General features: G+C 34.5%; 1 protein-coding gene across 2 annotated transcripts in view; it reads right to left on the bottom strand.

The window, feature by feature from the left end:
* The window catches only part of LOC134533674 (lachesin-like), a 780,301-nt gene that overhangs the window by 214,897 nt on the left and 541,829 nt on the right, over nt 1-23,575 (bottom strand). For both annotated transcript variants that reach the window (XM_063371220.1, XM_063371221.1), the window contains exon 5: nt 3,230-3,385. In XM_063371220.1, coding sequence (XP_063227290.1) covers nt 3,230-3,385 — 156 coding nt within the window. The remainder of the gene's footprint in view (nt 1-3,229; nt 3,386-23,575) is intronic.

Here is a 23,575-nt window from a genome sequence, read left to right as displayed (position 1 = left end):
ACTACAACAACCACCACTACCACCACCACTATCACAAGGACCACCACTAAGTTGTGACAAATATACTTGACGATCACCTATGAACCAATATTTCTTTCTAAATTTCATCCGAACGAAAAAATAGGTAGGGCCATGCATATCTCACGAAAAGATTCCGAGACTACTTATAAGTTAAAACACTGTAGCACCGTGTGTGTTCCGTGATTGGTTGAATTTCTTTCAGGTACATGTTGATTAATACAACACCAATCAGAGTAATTCAGTGCGAAAGCAAACGCATCCTGAGTGGCTCAGTCAAGAAAGGCAACGACTTCTCTCACAGACGGCCGCCAATCGAAAGGAAAAAAAAAAAAAAACCACTGGTACGCGTATACCTTGTTGCAGTCTAATAGGCGTTCAGATTTATCCGCAAAAAATACCTGCCCCTAGTAAAAGGTATAACTACATAGTATATAATAAAGTGGTAGCTATATACGAGATTTTATTTTTTGTAAAATATATATAATTTTTTGGCTTATTTATTTTGTATGCTCTTTGCATGTGTTTAAATTCAAAGTTAATTTAATTTCGGCAATGCATTAAAATTTTATAAATATACGCTTACTCTATTATCATTCTATTTTGTAAAAATGTTTTTAAATATTAAAATATATGCCTGAATTTTTGTATCTCGAAAAAGGCAACTTCCAAATTTTTAGTTTAATATTATATTTTTTTCATAATGATAAACGTAAATTGTTTCCACCCGTCACTCCAAAATAAAAATATTAAAAAATTTGAGAACACCCTTATAGTTTTAATAAATATATCACTTAACAAATTCCATATTTACCATAAAAGAAGATGAATAGTCATACTTAAACCTAAGAAAATCAATCTTAAAATTTTCTTAAGTATTCCTACTTATCACAAAGACTTATAATTGATCAAATTTTATGGTTTTTTGTTTAATTTTTTTGTAAAAATACTATGTTTTTAGAATTCGGTGATAACAGTTGCACAAAAGGTACCAAACGTAACTTGTTTTTACCACCTTAGGTGAAATTTTTAAATTTATATAATTTTGTTCGAATTTTTATTACCAATGCCAGATTCTTCAATCTTATTTTGTGGAAAGAGATAAATATTTAGCTGGTTTAAAACCAAACAAACGGCTTTTACTCATTAAAATGAAAAAGCGAAAATTTTGAAACTTAGACTAGGTTAATTTATTTAAGATAGTCAACACCTGTTTCTTAACTTTTTCTGTGATGTATTCAGAAGCATGTATGTTTTTACTAAATAAAATTAACCAACATTTACTCCTTAGCGATGGACTTATAAATATATTAAAGAAAAGTTTGTATTTTAATGTGTTTACAATCTTTTCATATTTAATATCTTAAGCTTAGTTATCATTAGATTTAATGTTGCTAATTTGTAAAATTAACTGAACACATTTATTTGTACCGAATTAGTGGTAAAATATTGAAAAAAAAGAGTTATTAGACAATTTATATTTTTAGTTATTTTGTTTTAAATGTGTGCTTAGTTAATTAGTCAAAACTTTTAGAAACATATTTAGCTGTATTCAGTTATCACACAAAAAAGATCCCATAAAGTAAACTGAAACTGGGTATGAAGTAATATCTTTTGTCAGAACAAAGATGGCTTCTGCTCACATTTCATGTCTCACTAAACCTAATGGCTGAGAAGTAAGTTTGTTATCGCATGCTCTCTCGTAGCTCCTTTGTTTTTGGACAGTAATTCACATACATAATGTATTTGACAAGCGGGCGCGCTTGGCTTTGTAAAATTTTCCACGTTTCACCGAGGCTTCGTAAATGTGTTTTCTTGGATGATAAGAAGCTCTCGCCCGAAACACAAGACATATATAGGTTAAGAATGAAGAGTGCTTTACCTGTCTTGACAAGACAAAAGATTGCACTCTTGTTATTTACCTTCTTGACATTGTTTTTCAATATTTTTGCTTATATTGGGTACGTAGGCCTACAAGAACGGAAAAGGAAAAAAAAATCATTGAATATTCATAAAAAAATCATTTTAACAAAACATTCTAAAACTTTCTTCAAATAAAATGTGTAACAAAATCAAAACATCTAATTTATCTTGTAGTAGGTACTATTTCCTGTTTGTTTCGAATCTTATCACATCAGTTATTTTAACTCTTAAAAGACAATTTTTTTTAATTCTATACTAAAGAAGGCTGATATAAACTTAAAATTTATGTTGAATTAAAAAAAAATTACAAAATTTTTATTTTCAGTAAGTAACAATTCGTAAGGAAATATTTGTTGACAAAATTTTAAAAATATTTTTGTTCAAACGAACAAAATTCATATTAAAAATAAATTATAATGAACCGATAACTAAATTCCCTTCAAACATAAGTATTTTTTTTCTTGATTTCTTTAAATTTGAGATATTTAATACCAAAACACAAATAGTTTATGTCATTTTTAACCAAACAAGAACAATTTAATATAATTATTTAAACTTTTATGTCACATGAACCAGGCGTAATAAGTACTTTTCATAAAAATTTCATTTCAACAGTTAATATTGCATTGCTGAAAATAGTAGATCAATTTTATTTTTTTTCCCAAAAATAAAAATAAGTTCGTTTATAAGTACAAAATTCTATTTCCTTACTAATATTGGTGTTAAGATAAAGTTTGGCACTATGATTTAAATAATTTTTTTTTTAATTTCGTAACTAAATATTTAAAAATAATCATAAACCAATAATTACATAAATTTACCACATTTGAAAATGTTAATTATTTATATAGATATTGTAAATCATTTCGATCAAAACTATTAATTTTATATTATTAAAATAATTTTTTTCGATTGATCTAATATTTTTTTTTTCATTATTTAAATTCGCAAATTAAATATACTATATTTAACATATGAAGTGTAAATAACGTGAAAGATTTTTTATCATTGAAATATTTACTAGACTAAAATCGTTTTATGAGGTTATGTTTTAAAGATTTTGAAGATTATAATAGTATTTAAAAAATTCGCCACGATGTGAATTGAAATAATTAAGGTAAATTTGAAAACCTACAAATAAAGAAAGAAGAATAACATATTGACTATAAACAAAGAAGCTTGAGGAAACCAAGTGACTCGAAGCAATATAAATGCACAGCAAACACGCTGAACCGACTCAGCTGCGACAACAGCCAGGGCGGAGGGGGAGAGTGGGGCAGGTAGTCACCGCTGTCGCCGTTGTAGATGATGTCCTCGCCGTCCTCGCGCCGCCACATGACGTACGGCTCCGGGTAGCCGGCCGCCTTGCAGGTCAAGGTCACGTTGGACGCCTCCCGCACCACCATGTCGGTGCTCGTGTCCTTGTCCACGATGGTGGGGGGCACTGCAACACGAGGGCTCCACGTGACCCCTGACCCCACACCGGCACACGCCTAGTGCTAGCTGACACAACAAGTTTTACGAACGTGTGCTTAACTATTTTTGACCTGATAACGTCTTATAAATCAACGAATGCCGGCTGCACGCACGAAAAAGCATGACTATGTCACGTTCCGCCTGAGCCGAGCGTGCAAGAACCGGCCAACTGCCGTGCGAAAAAATCTTGTATAATATCAAACAGGTTAAGGCGGGCTTTTAAATTAATTGTTCGTGTATATATTTAAACAAATTATTTAAATTAAAATTTGCAAAAAATTGAATAGTAATATTTGAAAATTAAAAAGTTACAATTTTTCATCAATGTTTTCTTATGACGTTTTCAAGTAAAATTATTGTCCGCAAAAAGACTTTACAGGCAACCCCCCCCCCCCGCCCCCATTTATTACTTAATCTGAGAGCTTAACTACACAGGCCTAGCACAGAGAGTGTCCCCGAAATACAAAAATCGGAAATCGCATATCATTCTTAAGTAAATATATGGGTGTGAGTAAAGTAAAACTTCTAGAAATCGTTTTTTAATAATTTTTGAGTATGTAATTTTAATATTTTATCATTTCTTCCAAATATAAAATATGTTAGTTTTTTAAGTGCCTTAATTAATAAATTTATTTAATTCGAGGGGACATTCTGCTCAATTTTCATAATGTATAGATTACAAATAATTTCTTTAGTATTTTTTAAGTCATAATTTTATTCACATAAGCTACATTAAAATTTTTTTTTTGATAAGTGAGGGTTTAGATTATTTCAAAATTTGAGTTTTTGCAGACATTAAAGTTGTTTTAGAGCTGGACCGTCTTCTGCAATCAAATAAATAATGTTTGAGGATGTTTTCTTGCTTTTCCTTTAAACTCAGTACCTAATAGAATTCATCAAATGTAAATCCCAAATTTAAAAAAAAAAATACCTTTTGGCACATCCTATAGGCGTAGGTAGATTTTGAAGTATCTATTAATTTGAGAAATAATTTGAAAATTTCTATAAACTTCTGGAACATTTAAACATATTGATGTACTCTAATATTACAAAATATCGAATAAATATTTCCTCTTTTTCCATGCACCGAAAATATTGCGAATTTTTTTTTACTCAATTGAATATGTTAGAAATTTTTTTTAAATTATATGATAAATATAGGAAATACTTTTTTTTTTACCTTTAAACACTATTTTTTATCCCTTCCACTAAAAACGTAGTCGTAAGTAGTAGGGGAGAGTTGGGTAAAACAGGGTAGTTGGGTAGAACGGGGTACCACTGTTATTTTCCGTACACGTGCTGCTATCTGTGTGTACGTTTGGTAAGTTACTCCTCTACACGTCGTCACTAGAGTGAGGTAGTATGAAGTGTCGCACAATATTCTTTCGTGCGTAATAATGGAAATTACAAATTTATGATGTTTCACTAAAATGTTTAGCGTGTATTGGCTATACAATATTTAATCAGTGGTTGCAGATATATTTTATGGTAAGTTGTATTCAAGTAAAGTATTATATTTGCTATGTTGTGCCATAGTAACCGATGAAATTGACGGGTGTTAAGATTTTCTGTTTTCGTTTTTGCTTGAGAACCTGCATGTAGGGTAAAACAGGGTACACAGGTAATGGGTAAAACGGGGTAGTACCCCGTCTGCCCAATCAGTTTCCTGTTTTAACCATCTTTTCGATCAATTGTGCAAATGACTTTTAAAATTAAAAATAGTATTTTTATGCACACTAAATGTTATACAGAGTTACCTACAGTACATTTATACAGTCACCCAAAAGACAACTACTGACCGAGCTAACTCCAGGCCTTCAGAAACGAGAGTAAATGACACTGTTGGTGATATTCCATTGACTGCTGCAACAACTGACCGAGCTAACTCCAGGCCTTCAGAACCGAGTGGAAATGACACTGTCGGTGATATTCCACTGACTGCTGCAACAACTGACCGAGCTAACTCCAGGCCTTCAGAACCGAGTGGAAATGACAGTGTTGGTAATATTCCTGGGACATCTGGTTTGGTATCTTCACCAACTGAATCTCGTTTAGGCCTATCTTATAAAAACAATCGAAGTGCTTCATCAAACAGTAGCTTCACAATCCACCGACTACAGTGATGCCGATTCCCCATGCCAAAAGAATTCCTGCAGAAGGAAGAGGACGACGAAGTGGCAAGGCAGCTGTGCTGACCGACTCGCCATATAAGAACGAACTAATTATTATTCAGTCAGCTTCACCAAAATCTTTAAAAAGGAAAAATGCTGGTGTGTCTAAATCTCAAAACAGTTCTAAAAAACATATGAATAAAGAAGACAGCAACAAATCCATACCAACAGTAACTTTGCGTGTGTCTGATGATGATGACGTTCCTTGCATGTATTGCGCTGAACAGTTCTCCACTTCAAAATCAGCCGAAAGTTGGGTGCAATGCTTAAAGTGTCATTCTTGGAGCCATGAAGGATGTGCTGGTATAGACACAGATGACTGTAGGCCATGTGAATGTGATTTCTGCCAGTTTGGAATATAGACTCTGGCCTTATTTTGTGTTCTGACGGGCCTACTAAGCCATATTAGGCTAATTAAACAATCATATGTTTTGTCAGATATTTGGGTTAACCGCATATGCAAGGTTGTATTATACATAATTAGATTATGCTATTAGACTAACCACTTCCTCAAAACTAACAGTGATGTGTTATTGTTGTTCAAACAATGTTTGTGATTTTCCGCAATCCAATGTTTTTGTGAAGTTTTACTGCAAATATAGAGGAACATGTAAGGTGAAGGCTTATAAATGAATTTTTTTTCTTAATTCTCATATTTTTACTGACAATTGTATTTATTTGTCACACTACATGTTGTTCAGAATTTTTTATAATGCACATATTTAATCATTTAAAAATCTGCTTTCTGTACCCCGTTTTACCCAACCAGTTGGGTAAAACAGGGTAGTGTGCATACATTCAAATAATGAAAAATCTCTGCAATAATAATATTTCAGAAGACACGGTACTAGTTGCAGAATTAAACTCACATTATAATCTACGCATGCTAATGGTTTCATACATATACCGCAATATTAAAACAATAAATTTAAGCGATTTATACTAAGTACCCCGTTATACCCTACTCTCCCCTATATAATAGCCGGTCCGGTTACAGGAGTAAGAGTGCAATGTGCGTGTTGGTGTCCGCCATTTGAGATTGTGACATTACGATGGCCTTATTGGATGATCTTGACATTGACCTTGATTTTAACGTTTGTATTGAAAATTGGCCAAAAATAACTCAAAATTTGCCAGAAGTTTCCAAACATTCACAAAAATTTCACGATATATTTTACAATTTTTTGGAAAAAATCCCGCCAAAATAAAAAATAATAATAATAAAATTAATTTCCCTATTTCGAGGAGGAAAATGCCGCAAAACTTTAATTATTGAAAATGCAAAAAACCACAAAACATATTAGCCTTAGATAAAACAATATGTCCTTAAAGCGGCTTAAAATCTACTTCTACAAGCCAATCTAAGCCGCTGAAGTCATGACCTTGACATTACGGATACAATGGCCGCTATTTTTAATTGTTATGTAATCATTGCAATTTTCGTTACGCCCGCCAATATAAAATTCCTTTTTTTAAAATTCTAGAAAATCGGGAAATGTTTTAAAATTATTTTAACAGTTTTATATTATAAACAACCTCAAATAAGCTCACCCATTTTGAAATTATGACGACATAAAAGTCACTTTAAATTTTGTAATTATTATCTCAAAAATTAATTAAAATTTTAATTTTAGTAAAAACATTATTTCCAAAAACATTAAATTATTTTTGAACAAAAACCGCACTTACTTCACGAAGCTTGGAGTCCTCGGTTCAGACTCAGTGAAAGTAAAAAGATTACAACGGATTCTTCCTCCAAAGGAGCCACCGACAGTCTGACGTCCACCACTTATGCCAAAGGTAGATATATTGCCAGCAAGTATGACGTCACGTCCGCCATCTTTTTTCATCTGCTGGGGGCTGCCATATTGTTTTCTTCTGCTGGAGGTCACTGCCGACATATTGTTTTTGTCTGCTAGTGTGCGTTACCGCCATGTTAGTTTCATTTAAAACGTCTAGAATGCAGTAATTATTTATTGTCAAGGCACCTGTCTTAGCCACCATTTTCGAAATCTGTATTTATTAGGCTATAAATTCTGTAAAATTTCCAACATTCATAAAAAATCGCTTACTGAAATAACAACTGACTCGATCCATTCACGCCCTTGGTTCAATCCAAGGGACGATGCAAAACAAGGTAATTATCGAAAAAATCACATATTTAAAAATATCGGTGAAAAATTTTTAATAGTGACATAAATTCCTAGACTAACAGCCTACAGTAAGACAATGATAAAATCTTTACCGCTATCGTGGAAAATCGTAATATTTGACAAGAAAACAAGGAAAAAATTTCCAAAAATCATCAAGAATCACTTGGAAAAATATTCATTTATTCGTTCCATTAATGTCCTCGGTTGGATCCTAGAAGGACGCTAAAGTTATATTAATTAAAATAACCATTTAGATTTAAGACTCAAGTAATAAAACATTAAAAATACAAATAAAAAAATATTTATTATATAATTTCAACAAGTACAAACAAATAATAAGATACTAACATGTTTAATATTTTACGTTTTCTACAGTATTCTTAGAAGTCGTAGCGAGACCTTTACATGACTTGACAAATGTTTACATGACACTCTAAAAACCAAGAACATCCAGTCAACAACAAGGCATGCGCAGTTAAATAACCATACACAGCCAACTCCTTGGTAGGCCAGGCACATCCAGGCGGAAGCCAGCCACGTTTAGTTGGTTGTTAGGTACATAAAGTCAGTAGCCAGGATTCCTTATTTTCGATACATAGGATACATCTCCTAAATGGCATGTAAGATATCAAACATTTAAACTAAACGTCTCCGAATTACGAGGAAAATCGACCTGACTACAGACCTAACGATCCAGAATGATTCAAAAAGATTAAATTGCTCCATATATTCCAATTGCACCAAATGATTCAAAGCTCAAATGATGCAACAGTCCAATGCTCTAATTGCTCCAATTGCTCCAAGTGCTTCAACAACTCCTACGCTTCGAATGCTCTAAGTGCTCAAACAGCTCTAATTATCCAATAATTCCAAGTACTCCAACAGATCAAAGGCTTCAAATTCTCAAATTCTCCAAATGCTTCAATGTTCTTATGCTTCAAAGCTCCAAATCTCCAACGATTCTCATGCCACAACAGGTTCAAATGCTTTAAAGAACAAAAGCTCCAATTGCTCCAACAGCTCAAAGTGCTCCAATGCTTGATTTGCTCCAAGTGGTCCAACAGCAGCAATGCTGCATGTGCTTCATATGTTATAACTGCGCCAATAGCACCAAAGCTTGAAATGCTCCAAGAACTACAAAAACTCCTATGGTACAATTGCTCTAATTTCTTAAACAGATCCAAATACTCCAACTGCTCCAATTACTCCAGTGCTTTTAATACTCCAAGGCTACAACAATTTCAATGCTCAAATTGCTTCAAATGCTACAATACTCCAAAAGCTTTAAATCCCCAATGCTCCTACAGTTCCAGTGCTCTAATTGTTCCAAATTTTTCCATCAATGAAGTTTCAACAGCTGCAACAATTCCGATTGCTCCAATCATCCAACAGCTTTAATTGCTCCAGTGACCCCGTCGCTCCAAGTGCTCCAACAGCTCCAAGTGCTCCAATTACTCCAATTGTTACCAGTGCTTTAATTAATCTAAGTACTCCAACTGCTCCAACTTCATTTCGCTCCAACTGATTTCAATTAAATTTTGATCTAAATGGGTTTGATAAATGGTATGACATTATTATTATTCTCCATTTTTCAATTTTGGTGATGATTTTTACATTTTATGGTTAGAAGTTTTATTACTAAAACTCAGTATAAGTTAGAAAACAAATTTCGAGAAATTAAAAAAAATCACTTTTAAAAACAAAAATATCATTTTTTTTAAATTGTATCCACATGCACGTAATAGAGGTCATTATTGTATGTAACCAGCTTCCCTAAAATGTGTATTCAGCTTCCCTCAATTCTTTAAAGTATGAAGGCTACTTCTTTGATGTGCGAATAGTTTTCTCCACAAAGCGAAGTTTGTAGAAGTGTTAACCTGTCGACAAATTTGTTAGGATCTAACCAAGGAAATGAATGGATCCAAAAAAAATATTATTTTAATAAGCGATTTTTTGATGAATTTTAGAATATTTTCCGGATTTCTAGATTAATAAATACAGATTTCCAAGATGGCGGCTAAGACAGACGACAAGAAAGCGGGTGCCTTGAAAAAAAATAATAACTGCACTCTCGGGATAAAAATTTATCTTACATGGCCGTAGAGCACTCTAATTATTTCAGCAGTGACCTCCAGCAGACGAATATAAGATGGCGGACGTGACGTCATTACTGCTGGAAATATATTTACCATGACATCAGTGGTGTAGGTCAGTCCATCGTTGGTTTCTATGAAGAAAATATCCATTGCCAATTGGTTTTTTGCTCTCGCCGAGTTATGACCGAGGAATCTAAGCTCTGTGATGTAAATGCGGTTTCTAATTAAAATTTAATTATCATTGTATTGAAATTTTTTTTTTTCAAATTAAAATTTATTTCTGTTTTTTATTATGATTACGGAATTTCAAGATAGATGACGTGTCGTCAAAATTTCACAATTTTTTTTCTTATATCTATAATTTTTCCCCCCCTGATTTTCGAGCAAAAATATAAAGAATTCATGTTGGCGGTCATAACAAAAATTTCAAATTTTTCGTAAAAATAAAATAAAAAGTGGCCATGACATCCTAATTATCGAGATCATGCCCTCGGCGGCTAAGTTCGACTTGCAGATGAGGACTTAATACCAATTTGAGGAATTTTTTTAAGGCAAAATTCTTTTGAGTTTTTTGAATTCCAGTTGTTTGAGTTTTTGCCGGATTTTCCCTTAGAAATAGATAAATTTTTATTTTTCTATTTTTATTTTTTGAAAATTTTTGCTGAATTTTGTCCCTTAAAACTGGAAATTTGGTGGATTTTTTGCAAATTTTAGAAAATTTTGAAGTTTTTTCGCATATTTTGAATGTCAAGGAAAAGGTAATCCAAAATGGCCGAAGGGACGTCACAATCTAATATGGTGGACACTTAACACACACACACCTTTTACTTCTGTAGCCAGACCGGCTATTAAAAACTTCTATCTTATAAAAATTTGTTTTGCACCAAGGTTTAAGATAATATTTAGTTGGTTGGAAATAAATTTAAACAAATTTTATACAAAGAAGTTAAGATTTTTTTAAATTTTGAACCCCGTTTTTTACGTAAACAATATATTTAATCTAAAATTATTAAAACTGAATTTTTGGATAAAATTTTTGATTTAAACAATAAATCATAACGGATTTTATAGTATATCCATTTAAGAAATAGTTTTTGATTTTACTGTCAAGTCTTGATATTTACACCCCTTGCAAAAATGATTGTCTTGATAAATATTTATTTTTAACAATACTTTAAGACCCGGGCTTAGTCCATACAATAAGAAGACTGTTTGAATCGAGAAATCCACAAGATTTTAGTAATTTGTCTCAGTTTTTTTGTACTTGTAATAGGTTAGAATTTATGTAATAAAAATTTTTAAAAGTACTTGCCGTGTTTTTTTATTTTCTCAAACCTGTCACTTTTGTGGTATTTTTTAAATTGAAGTTGTTTTGAATCGGCCAGGGATTGAACCAAGTGCAGCAATCAATAATTTCCATAATGAGCGAATTTTTTGATGAATTTTGCAATTTATTCCCGAATTTCTAGCATTGAAATTACGGATTTTCAAGATGGTACGAAAAGTGCAACGGTTATTTTTAGATTATTTTGATTTAATTAGATTATTATTTTTTATGATTTTTAAATTTTTTCCCGATTTTCTAACATAAAAATTACGGATTTTCAAGATGGTGGACATGACGTCAAACTACCTGATGATATATAAGCATGGTAAAAAGTGGTGGGGTTCAGTCTGCCTACAGCCACAGTGAGGGAAGGATCTGTCGCCATATTTAATTTTTTTTGCACTCGTCGGGTTCGAACCGAGGACTCCGAGCTCCGTGTCGTAAATGATTGATTTTTTAAAAAAAAATAATAATACTTTATTAATTGGATATTTTATATAAATTTTAATATTTTTCATTAAAATCGTATAATAAATTAAAAAGTTAAAGATGGCGGGCGTAACGGAAATTGCAACGGTGACGTCATAATTCCAATGTCGGAAAACAAAATGGCGGAATGTGCGAGAAAACAAAATGACGTCATCCAAAATGGCGGATCCAAGATGGCGGATCCAAAATGGCCGCCGGGGTCAAGGTCAAAGGTCAAGGTAATGATCATCCAAGATTGCCGCCGTGACGTCACAATCCAAGATGTTGACTCGGCACCAGGCACCACAGCCAGAAGCCAGGGCCAGTAGCCCCATTTACATACTACTTTATTTATTAAATTATTTCATAAATTTTGAAAAAAAATTCTTTTAAATCGGTTAATAAATAAAGATTTTCCAGATGGTGGACATGACGTCATACTATATGACGATATATACACATTGACATTAGTAATGGGATGTCAGTCTGCCGGCGGCTTCCGTGGTGCAACAACCTGACTTAATTTTTTTATATGTTTGACCTCGTCGGGTTCGAAACGATGACTCCAAGCTCAATGGCGTTAGTGTACATTTAATTTTTTTAAATGTTTTTTAACTATATTTTTATTATTTAATTTCATTATTTAATTTTTTTATTAATTTTAAAATTTTCCCAGATTTTCTAACATAAATATTACGGATTTTTAAGATGGCGACCGTTATGCAAATTGCAACGGTGACGTCATAATCCAAGATGGTGGTCATGAAATCTTTATTCCTAGAAATGGCCTATCGGAGGCTTTAGACATGGATGCTTAAGCCGTTTTTAGGACATTGTGTTCTTTCTAAGGCAAAAAGTATTTAGAAGTTTTTCGCAATCCTAAATTTTGAATTGCAGAATTTTTGAGAATTTTCGACGGGATTTTTTAAAAACAATTAAAATTTTGGCGTTGTTTGGCTAATGTTGGCGTTTTTGTGGCTAATTTTGGCCAAATTCGAAGGTCAAAAGTCAAGGTCAAAGTTCTAGGTCAAGGTCATACAAGATTGCCGCCGTGACATCATAATCCAATATGGCGGACTACACCACAACAGCACACCCAGAACCCAGTCTTTGGAGCCCCGTTTACATACTACTTATACACTCTCGTTAATTATGTTTGCCCTATAGCTTGACGGTCAAAGCACGTTGCTGGTAATCGGAATGTCGTGTGTCAGATTCCGTTTACTTCTAAGATATTATTAATTTGTTTAAATATTTTAAGAAACCATCGTAAGGCATAAAATAAAACAATTTATAACAGTATAAATAGCCAAAATCGAGAAAAATATAAAATGTAACTATCTATGTAGATAGTGCGCAAACAGGCGATACTGTATAGCACAACTAGCGAATCATTGGGCAGGATTGCGAATGAATAAAACGAAAGTAACCGAAGATGGACAACGAACACCCGATCATGTGGATCGAGAGGTGAACACGCCCGAACGTGGCTAATTCCTTAAGATTGGCCAACCATCACCAAGCCTACGCCGAAATTCGTAGTCCATAAAAATTTGCATTGTCCCAAAAGTACCATCTAAATACTACTGAAATAAAAAAATATATAATTCAAAACCGTGTGTAAACGAATATAGAGGAAACTTTAAATTAAATAACGAGTAATAACTTATTTCCTAGAAAGTTGATCAGCGAGTTTTCTTCAAGGTTAGAGCAGAAGGTTTCTGAGGGACAGTTTTATGACTTTCGGTTAAACCTAGGGCTACAATTTAACTTCCCGATAGCTCTTATTTTGGATTTTACGACACTTGGTTAACGCCTGACTGAGATATTATTCCGGTTAATGTTTACCGTCGATGAACTGAAGGCTAGCTGCTAACGAGCAACAGAAAAAAAATGGCGAGATATCAGGCGAGGTTAGTTGTTGACAGTTAGATTGAGGATGAATATTTGTGATCTTCCATCGGAGTTTAAGGTTTCGATGAAGATTTAATACTGCACACAAAATTTTTCTTTGAATTCATCGAATTTTGGTATGGATTACGTGATGTTATAATGTAGGTAGGCCTACCACTGAGTCGTAATTTAAATTTGTGTTTTATAATTCCCTAAGGCTATATGTATAATGCACATGTGATTACGATGACTTAAAAACATGTCTTAATTTACCGCATTAAAAAACTGCGAAACTAATATATTCCAACCTACAACATTCGTGTGTTCGTGAGAAATAGCTTGTAATTAACTACCAGAAAATTCAGGCAGAATATATATGCACATTCATTCGGGATTTCAATGTACTTCAAACGTCTCCGGACATGAGTAAATTTCGCCCGACTGCTATTAAGTGTGTAAATAAAGGATAACTTTTTCCCCTCCCTAACTTATAAACATATACTACCTTCCTATCATGCAAGAAACAAATGTGGATTATGATATTAAAATTAACATGGTACACCAATAAAACCCACACCAGTTAAATTAAAATCGCCATATAGTTTCACGAGGTGGGTTCTTCATATATATTATAAAATAAACATTATGGCAGAAAAAAATAGCTCTGTAGGAGAAATCTTTTTTCTCTGTCTAATTTTTTTGTGTAGAAACTTATTTTCGCGTACTTTGTCTAAATTATCCTATCATAACCAAACAGAAATCGTGCTTTAAAACAAAGGAATAACGTTAAAAACAAGAAAAAAGAGATAGTTATGCATAATGCTAAGTAATGTAGATGCCAAAATAGTTATATTGTTACATGTTATGGAATATTGTTGCATAAAAAGTTCAAAACAAACATATAATTTTTTTTGTAGCCGTAATAAATACGATTCAGAATTTACAATATAACCCATAAAACAATGTTCAAACAGCTAAATATCACAATACGGGAGAGAGATATCTTGCAACACATAAAAACAAATGTTACGAAATTTTTGTTTATTTTATTTCCACCACACGTTTCGTCAGGCCTCGGTTAGCCAACTCCGGCTAAATACGGGTCGTAAATCACCATTGGTTTTCCAGCCGGAGGTTGGCTTAGCGGTCAGATGGCTATCATTCAGATTTAACGGGAGGTCGTTAAACTGGCCCTCAGATCCTAAAAATCGTTTTATCGTGATACACGTATTAATTTTTTGTGAAAGTGTTAAGTAAGGACAATTTTTTAATAAATAAGGGGTGCATGGTCATAATTTTTTAATCTCGTCCTTAACATATGAAAATTTATTTCTTCTTTTGTGAAGTAATGAAATTTAGTTATGTAGGTATCCAAAAATGATTATTTTTCAAAATAGAAAACAATAAGTACTGTTTTTAAACTACCTTTTGTATATGCATTAGTAGAGAAGTCAATTTTTAAACTTTGAATTTGACTTAGATTAAATAGAAAAAAAATCATAAAACATTAAGTTCACTTTATTAGTAATGAAAAACATGATTTATAATATAAATTAATAATAAAACTGGCTGAAAACCCAAAAATTCTAGCTATTTAATAAATGTGTGAATTTTTAGAAGTCTTATTTTTTTAATTTCAGGTTATTAAAAGTTATTCTATGTTATAAATTAAACTGATTCTTCTGAGGGAATTCACATGAAGGCATTGAAAAAATTTCTGATTATTATGTACGCTCTTGTTAGTGGTATATAAAAGAATTAAAAAAAGGTGCAATTAAAATTTTCGGAGAATATTTTTGAAGCTGTCCCCAGCCTACGCAGCTGTAGCTGTTTCTTCGTGAACCACGATCCTCCAAGCTGTGGCTGGGATCGTGATGGTGTTGGGAATTGGGAGGTTGTAAAAGGGCACAGTTTGCGGTGTGTGTGTTCGGAGAGGAAGCGGAGTGAGTGGAAACGTCCAATGAAACATTCATGCGACTCGGTTCTCAGGCAGCTGACAACCTGACAGCCACCAACAGCGCAAGAGGTCCGTTCGGCCTGGATGAAGCAGGGATTATGGTCGCGCATTTTCCGGCTTAGAGCCAACAACTTACGGACGAGAGAGAAGGAGGGGGAAAAAACGACTTGGGACGGAGTGTATTTCCAAATCTCTTTTTTTTTATCTAACGTCTGTGATTCAGCCGAGCTTCATGCGTAAATAAATTCGATCGTTCCGAATGTAACAGCAATTCCATGGCGCGCAGTTTTTCAATTCGCTCAGCGGCTTTGCTGCAGGAGCGGTCCACCGCCGCTCTGGCTCTGGCTGCAGTGGAGATGGCCTTATTCAGCTCAATGTGTTGTATAAAAAACCAATAAATGCTTCTAGTCACTGCTGTTCTAGAAACGCTAGGAATCGTTACCTTGATATTACGCAAATTAAAAAATAATTTATAAATTTAAACATATGCTGTAATGAAATACATAACATAAACAATTCGTAACCACACACAAATTAAAAACCTTTATTCCTTTGGAATACTAGTTTTAAAAGAACTGTGTAACATGAAATACAACCATAATTAATAACGTAAATTTTCCTTTCTAGGTTTTTGAGATTTTAACGGCAACAAAATTTTAAGGTCCAGTTTTATACATTTGAAACAAAGTCAAAACAATGCTTTCAAACTATATTTTGCCTAATAGATTTTTTATTGAAATCCTTGTACAACAGAAGTTATTTATACTTATAAAAATCGCAATGCCTGTTTGATAAATATATTTCTTATATTGTAGTTTTATTATATGATGTGTTACAGGGATACTAATTTTTTTAAAAATATTTGACGGTCTTTTGAGTTTGTTAAATAATAATTAAGAAAAACATTAAGTAGATTGTAATACAATATTTTACTAAAGTGGTCCACAAAAGAGGATTATCATAACATTAATACAAATTATAAAACTGTTCGAATAATAAAGTTGATAAAAAATCCTAATGAAGTTGGCTACTTATATTATTGAGAACTAAAAAAGTTTTATTTTTATTTTTGTGTATTTGTCTAATCGTCTGTTTGTTTGTTCGAGCATCAATAGAAAACTTATTGACGGAATTTTATTATTTTTTTATCAGAAATATTTTTGACTAATTTAAAAACTAGGCTTAATGTGATTACAGAATTCCCCCTTTAACGGAATAAAAAAAGGTGTACATTGTGGTTTTAAGATGGTATATTCAATCTCTAAAACAATTGAAGCATTATAAAGATATTATGTACCAAAATTTCCAAACGAAAACTACCAACCACAATTTTTATATACTGCAAAAATAAATTCGTAAGGCGTACAAAGTAGGTAGGCAATTTCCAAAAGAATAATTATATCACTGAAATTAATTTAACAACATAAATGATTCTGGTTAATAATAATAAACGTATGAAAATAATGAAACACAATAGTTTAATTTTTCGAAATTCCACTTCCTAGGAGAATGAAAAGTTAGGTTTGTTTGAAAAGATTATTAATTATATCTCCAAATAATTTTTTGGCAGAGTATTTATATGATATTGGGTATCAATATAAACATACGAAAACTAAAACCTTTTAATTTTGTTATATTCAACCCCTTATGGTTAAAACAGGGTAATTATGGGTTTAAGATTAATTAGTACCTATATCTCCCATTAAAAATTAATTTATAAAATTATGTTTGGTAGGGTACCAATAAAAAACATATGAAAACTAACAACCCCCATTTTTTTTTTAATTTGGGGAAACTTCAACCATAGGAGACAAAAAAAAAAAGAGATAAATATAGCTGGAAGATAATTTATTATATCTCCACAGCTAACCAACGATAACAACGTAACACGGGAATAATATTAAACACACAAAAAATAATAACTACAATTTTAGTAATTTACGAGATGCCATCCTTATAGGATGAAAAACGGGTAAATATGGTTTTCAAAAAAGGAACTCGACTTTAATAAAGCACAATAAAGGAATTGCGTACCAATAATAAACCTTTGAAAACTACTATGCCCAATTTTATCATTATGTGAAATTCAATCCCAAGTTTGGTAAATACGTTCAGTTGGTTTACTAAACAAAATATAAAATCTCTATTTTACTAAGAAGAAGAGATAAGAATTTGTTAAAAACCTGAATATTTATATACATTTTTTTTGCGTTCATTAAAATGTGTCTTTTCATAGGGGAGAAAACGGGGTACGAACAAATTTTCCGAAACGAATTAAATAATACGTAAATTATATGGTAAAAATTACAATGTAAATATATATATTTATTTTTGAAGATACCACGCCTAAAGAGTTTAAAGGTTTTATGTTTGATAAAGAAAAATATAGGCATATTTACGTACCTATATACTAGATCTTAGGTTAAAAAATTAAGAATGAAAAAGTAGGCTAATAGAGTTAGGAATTGTACTTCTTAAGTTTTCCAGATTTCGACATTAAAGTTTGTAAAAAAAAAATTTTTTTTGCTATAGAATATCGTACATCAATTACAAATAATATAAATGTAATAAATTTAGCACAAATAATGTAGATAATAAATAACGTAAAGCAAGTTAAGGGTTTTCGATATTCAACCCTAAAAGTAGTGACACGGGGGCACGTGAGTTTATGAAGTCTTGAATCATATATTCAAGCAAATAAGGATAAAGGTAAGAAATTGAGAAAGAATAATATACAAAACTGTTATTTAATATTGTGTTTTAAACTTTTATCATTTGCTTATTTCGACTACTAAAGCGGTGAAAAAGTGGTCAATTTTGTTTATATTAATAGTCGTATCTCTAAAGCTTATTAAGCGGGAGGTTAGTTATGTCGTATGAATTACAAACAACTTGATGAAGTTATTGTCTTTAAAACGTTAAATGTTATTATTACGTAAATGGCGGAGCTGGCTCTAGAGCTTCAACTTGGATACTGTCCGCCATCTTGGATTTTGACGTCTCGGCGGTATTCTTGGCTAACCTTAACCCACTAAAAATTTTCAAAATTCCTCAAAATATCCCTATTATGAGGGGAAAATGCTCGTATTTAGGGAAATTTTCCCATTTAATTACTTAAAATATCAATAATTAAAAATAAAAAAATTTCAATCAAAATACATTTGCCTGAGAAAAAAACAAAAATTCCTAAAAGCAGCTACAATTTCCTAGCGACAAGCCTCCCTAAGACGCTGAGGTATTAATCGTAAACATGATATTCTTTAATGTTTAATCAAATATTTCCGAAAAATTTCCAAAAAATTAAAGAAAAAAAGTTTACTTCAAATGTTTAGTTACTCAATCCATCCCGGTCCTCGGTTCGAGTCCCGGGACGATAAAGGAACAATCAGCAGAAACAAAGTCTATGGTATCCAAGATGGCGGCCTTTAATGGAACAGAAAAAAAATCACGAGTGACGCTGGCGCTCTCTAGGAACAAACAACAGAAACATAGTCGCCGATATCCAAGATGGCGGCCTCCAGCGGAACAGAAAAAGATCGATATGGTGGCCGTGACGAAAATTTCATCATGAGTGAATGTGGCACTCGATTTAAATATGGCGGATACAATATGGCGGGTCAAAGATGGCGGATAGGTCAAATTTCAAGGTCACGGTCATCCAAGATGGCCGCCGTAAAGTCACAAATCCAAGATGGCCGTCGTGACGTCAGAGCAATCGGCAGGCTCCACGGCACCGCCACCACACCCTGAACCCTGACGCAGGGGCCCCATTTACATAATACTAATTACTTACTTCGTTCCTGCACCAGATTTTTAATATTGTAATGCCTACAGGCATAAGAACGGGGTGGAATGCCATAGCATGGCAAGGATTGCGAACGGGTATTTGTAACACAACAGAATTCACCTTTAATACATAAGGTTTTAATTAGGCCAAAAAAAAAAAAAGAAACAACAAATAAATTTACAAAGACCAATATGGTCCACATTATTAAAGTGGTTGTACACAAAAGTTCAAGTGAACGAGCCATCATCAAGGCCACAAAAAATAGAAGTTATGCCGGCACCACGTGGTGCGAAACATGCTCGGTCCCATTACGGGCCATCAAAAGAAGGCGTCACAAAGAAGACGCATTGAAACTGCTAAATTACAATATTGTCGATATGTAGGGAGAACCCACTACATTATGCGCATTTCATGCGTTACAAAGTAAGTTACATTATCTTAAAACATTTAAATTATAGTACGTTTTACGTACGTCGACGTCTCAGGGGAGAACAGTTACCAACAACGTGAAGTTAAATTAAATTAAGAAAAATCAAATTAAATCCAAACAAGATTTTTAGAGGTGGTGGTCGAAAGGGAATTTAGACAAAATACTCAAACAGTAACAAACGTTTACATTATGGCAAGGGCCACCGCCTCACTCCAACTTACATTTTCTTTTCCTCCGAGGTCGCACGCGTCGCACAAATTTAAGCCTAACCGACTGACTACATGCCGGATTACAGATTACTCAGCTCTCGACAGAGACTAAGACGAACAAGCACGTGCGAGGCGCCTGGGAATCGTCAGAAGAGGTATCGTCAGACGAGGTACCGTCTCGGCAAGTCCCCACCCCCGCTAATCCTGCTGTGTCTAATTCTAGATTTAATGAAAAGGTTTTCTTTGCAAATTTGAAACTTCTCCCTCGTCTAGACTGTTGTGAACCGCGTGCGGTTCTAGATTTTTTGATTGCGGCTGCTCGCTTAGCTGGGTTGAAACTAGTCTGTGAGGCGGAGCTTTTGAAAGCTCTCTTAAGCCTCTGTGGCGCGGCATTATTGCCACTGCTCACTGACGCCATAAGCCGGAATTTAACATTCGCGCAGTTCAAGACGTCTGTGTTACATTTCGCATGTCCGCCACGTGTTTAGGAAACGTGTAAACGTGAGCTAATATTCAGGTTTCAGAAGGCTGAGGGGCCCTTTTTACAGTTCATTAATTCCGTTGCGGCCTATGCCGAGGTGTTGGAGTTGAATCACCCTGAGGCTGAATTAACTCAGGCTATTGTAGGCAAAATGTCACCGCTAGTGTTACAGTATAGCGCTATGCTAAGCCCTCCTTCCAGTCTGAGTGCTCTCCGCAAGTGGAGCTCAGACGTGGAGAATAGATTATTGGCTATTAAAGGCCTCTTCACAATAGCGTGGCGCGGCGCGATGCGACGCGTAGCGATGTGACATCATTCGATACCAACCAATCAGAGTTAACATCGCTCGCGGCGAGCGATAGCTCGCGACGTGAGCACAAGCGACAAGACTGCCTTGCCGCGCCGGGCGACATCGCTGATGACGTAAGAGTAAACAGCCAATCGCAAGCAATAACTCGGAGAATTATAAGAATATCAGTTGTTAGTAAACAAACGATTGAAATAGAAGGCAATAGGTGTCTGGAAAGTGATATTGATTTAAAATAATTTCCTGATGCAAGGTACCTAAAAAAAAAAAAAATAAAAAAAAAAATCAGCCAATTCAAAACAATTACAAGAAGTGTCTGTACGTACAAAATCACAATATATGCACTAGACACGCAAGTTAGCAAGTTATACCTTAGTGTCATCGACAGTCTTTCTGCTGGGCTCAATGGTAGGCGGTGAGAATTTTTTTGTAACATTGGACCAAAAATATGCAGCAACGCATCAAATTCATTACTGTAGGGCCGCGACGTCTTGGCGTGTCGTTTTGCGGGGAAGCGGGGAAGAGTCAATGAGAGGGGAAGCAGCTGCGCGCGCACATCAGCCGCTATGCGGTTCATAGCAAAAACATCAGGCGCCACGCTCTCAGTCTGAAGTGAACAATGGAGCCCGACGCAGGACGTTCAAGATACAATAAAGTAATACATAGTGGGGAAAGGGGAATTATAAGTAGTGCAATCCAGTGTTGTAATGAAGAAGCTTCCAACAAATGTCTGCTAGTTCCTCTTGCAAAAGCAACCGAAAGAGCTGCGCGATACACAGGTATAAGCCAAAGATCAGTTTCGCGCATCCGAAAACACAACTGAGAGACGCCAAATAAAAAACAAACAAACCAGGCAATAAAAGATAATTATAACTTTAAATAATAATACTTACATTATAAGTTTTTCAACGCATTCCCCGTATTTTCACCCGCGGTTTGTTTGTTTTGCATTTGGCAATTTTCCAGACTTTCTGCACCGCTTGTTAGAATATTTGTTAGCTACAAGTGTAGCCGATATTGCTACCCGGAGATGGTTTGCTAGAAATATGGTTTTCGGCCCCCTCAAAATGACTAAAATTTTTCTTTCAGACTGCTATTCTCGAAAAAATACCAACCCGAGTGCATAAAAGTGATAAGGTTCTTGACGTGCGTGAAAGTGTCATGTCGATCGTCTTCACGTTTCAGCCGAACTAAATGGAAAAGAAAGCTTCAACGAGGGAGTTAGCTGCAAGTCTTAATTAATCGTGTTTCCTACAGCAACCCACAATTACAAATTTAGTTCTTAACTTTTAAAGTATTGTATATCTATGTTTAACTATGTTTAACTAAGCTGCCCAGTCGAGCAAATAGTGCACTACCTTTAAATAATAAATTACTGTAAATCATTATCGCATCTTTGTATCATTAAGATCTGTGCTGTGTTGCACCGTACGTGAGATTGTTCTCGACCAATGTTTTCGGAACGGCATGGAGACTTCCAGGCCGTTGCTATCTGTGGAGCAGGAAAGGCGGGACGTGTCGATTACAAGGTCGCTGAGCTGTAGGGAGTCCACCCGCCAAGACGTCGCGGCCCTACAGTAGGAGACATCCTCATGAATACGAAATAATAGTCACTGTCTCCTAACCGTATTTCTGAGATAACATTATGGTAGTCCCCTTGACCCAATCTATTTGCATTTGTGGGCCTTGTGTGCAATCTTCTGTTATTATTATTATTATTATTATTATTATTATTATCAAGTAATAATAAACACAACAACACTCTCCGCATGTGAACATTTACTGCATGGCAATTTCTATTCATGTCTCTTTTCACCGATGCTTAGTTACAGTATACTTGCATATGCAATGCCAGACCAAAAAGAGAAAATTTTAAAATACATCCACAAAGTTTGTTTATATTTACTTATATGTTATCAGATGTCGCCGGCAGATAGCAGGCTGTTTCAAAATTTTTTTTTTTCCAGTCGTATCGCGCCGCGTCGCGCCATTGTGAAGTGTACAGCCAGCGACTTCGCGTTAGATCGCGAGCTATCGCTTCATCGCGTCGCCAGATCGCGCCGCGCCGCGCTATTGTGAAGAGCTCTTAAGAAGTATCAGGAGGATTTTCCTTCCATGCCTACGCCAGGTAGCTTTGCTTCGACTTCTAAAATAGAATCTTCTAATTTTCAGCCCGCTTCGCGTGTTAGTTCTGAACCCGCTCGCGCCGTGCGCGCAACGCGACACGTTGAGTGCGCGGCTAGTGTTAGTGATCCTTCTGCCGCGGCGAGTCTTGCCGCCGGCAGACGCACAGAGTCGGCTAATGTGTCCGGCCCATTCTCTAGTCGTCCCAGGTGTGCCAACTGCTTTACATTCGGCCACGCGGTGTCTGAGTGCACGCAGCCCGCCGTGAACCGCGAACAGCGAACATGTTGCCGTTGTAAACGCACAGGGCATTACAGAAGTCAATGTCCGGGAAACGGGCCCTGACCGGGCGTGCGAGTGGTCGCCACGGTCGTCGCTTGAGGAAAGCTGCTCACCATTTGTAAAATAATTGTGTACACGTTCGTCTGTTTGGCGAAATTGTTTCGGCCCTAATAGATTCTGGTGCTACCCGATCATTAATCAGTTCTGAATTGTTCGATGCATGTTGCAACAAATCTCCGCATTTGTTTTTTGAAAAATATTCTGTAAGAAAAATAATGCTCTTTATACTGTGTTATGGCCAGGCAATAACAGGTATTTCTGCTTAAAAGTGTATACACATATAATTAACAGAACATCCATAGTGCTGTAACTGTTTATGTTAGAAAAGTTATTTAACCGATTTTGGATGATTTTTTGTATGTATTAATTATAAACAAATTGGGCGAGTCTTCCAGAACTCGCCAGTGATGTGT

This window comes from Bacillus rossius, chromosome 7 (assembly GCF_032445375.1).
Source record: "Bacillus rossius redtenbacheri isolate Brsri chromosome 7, Brsri_v3, whole genome shotgun sequence".
Lineage (NCBI taxonomy): Eukaryota > Metazoa > Arthropoda > Insecta > Phasmatodea > Bacillidae > Bacillus > Bacillus rossius.
The sequence above is the reverse complement of the archived record's forward strand: the minus strand, read 5'-3'. Positions and strand labels throughout refer to the sequence as shown.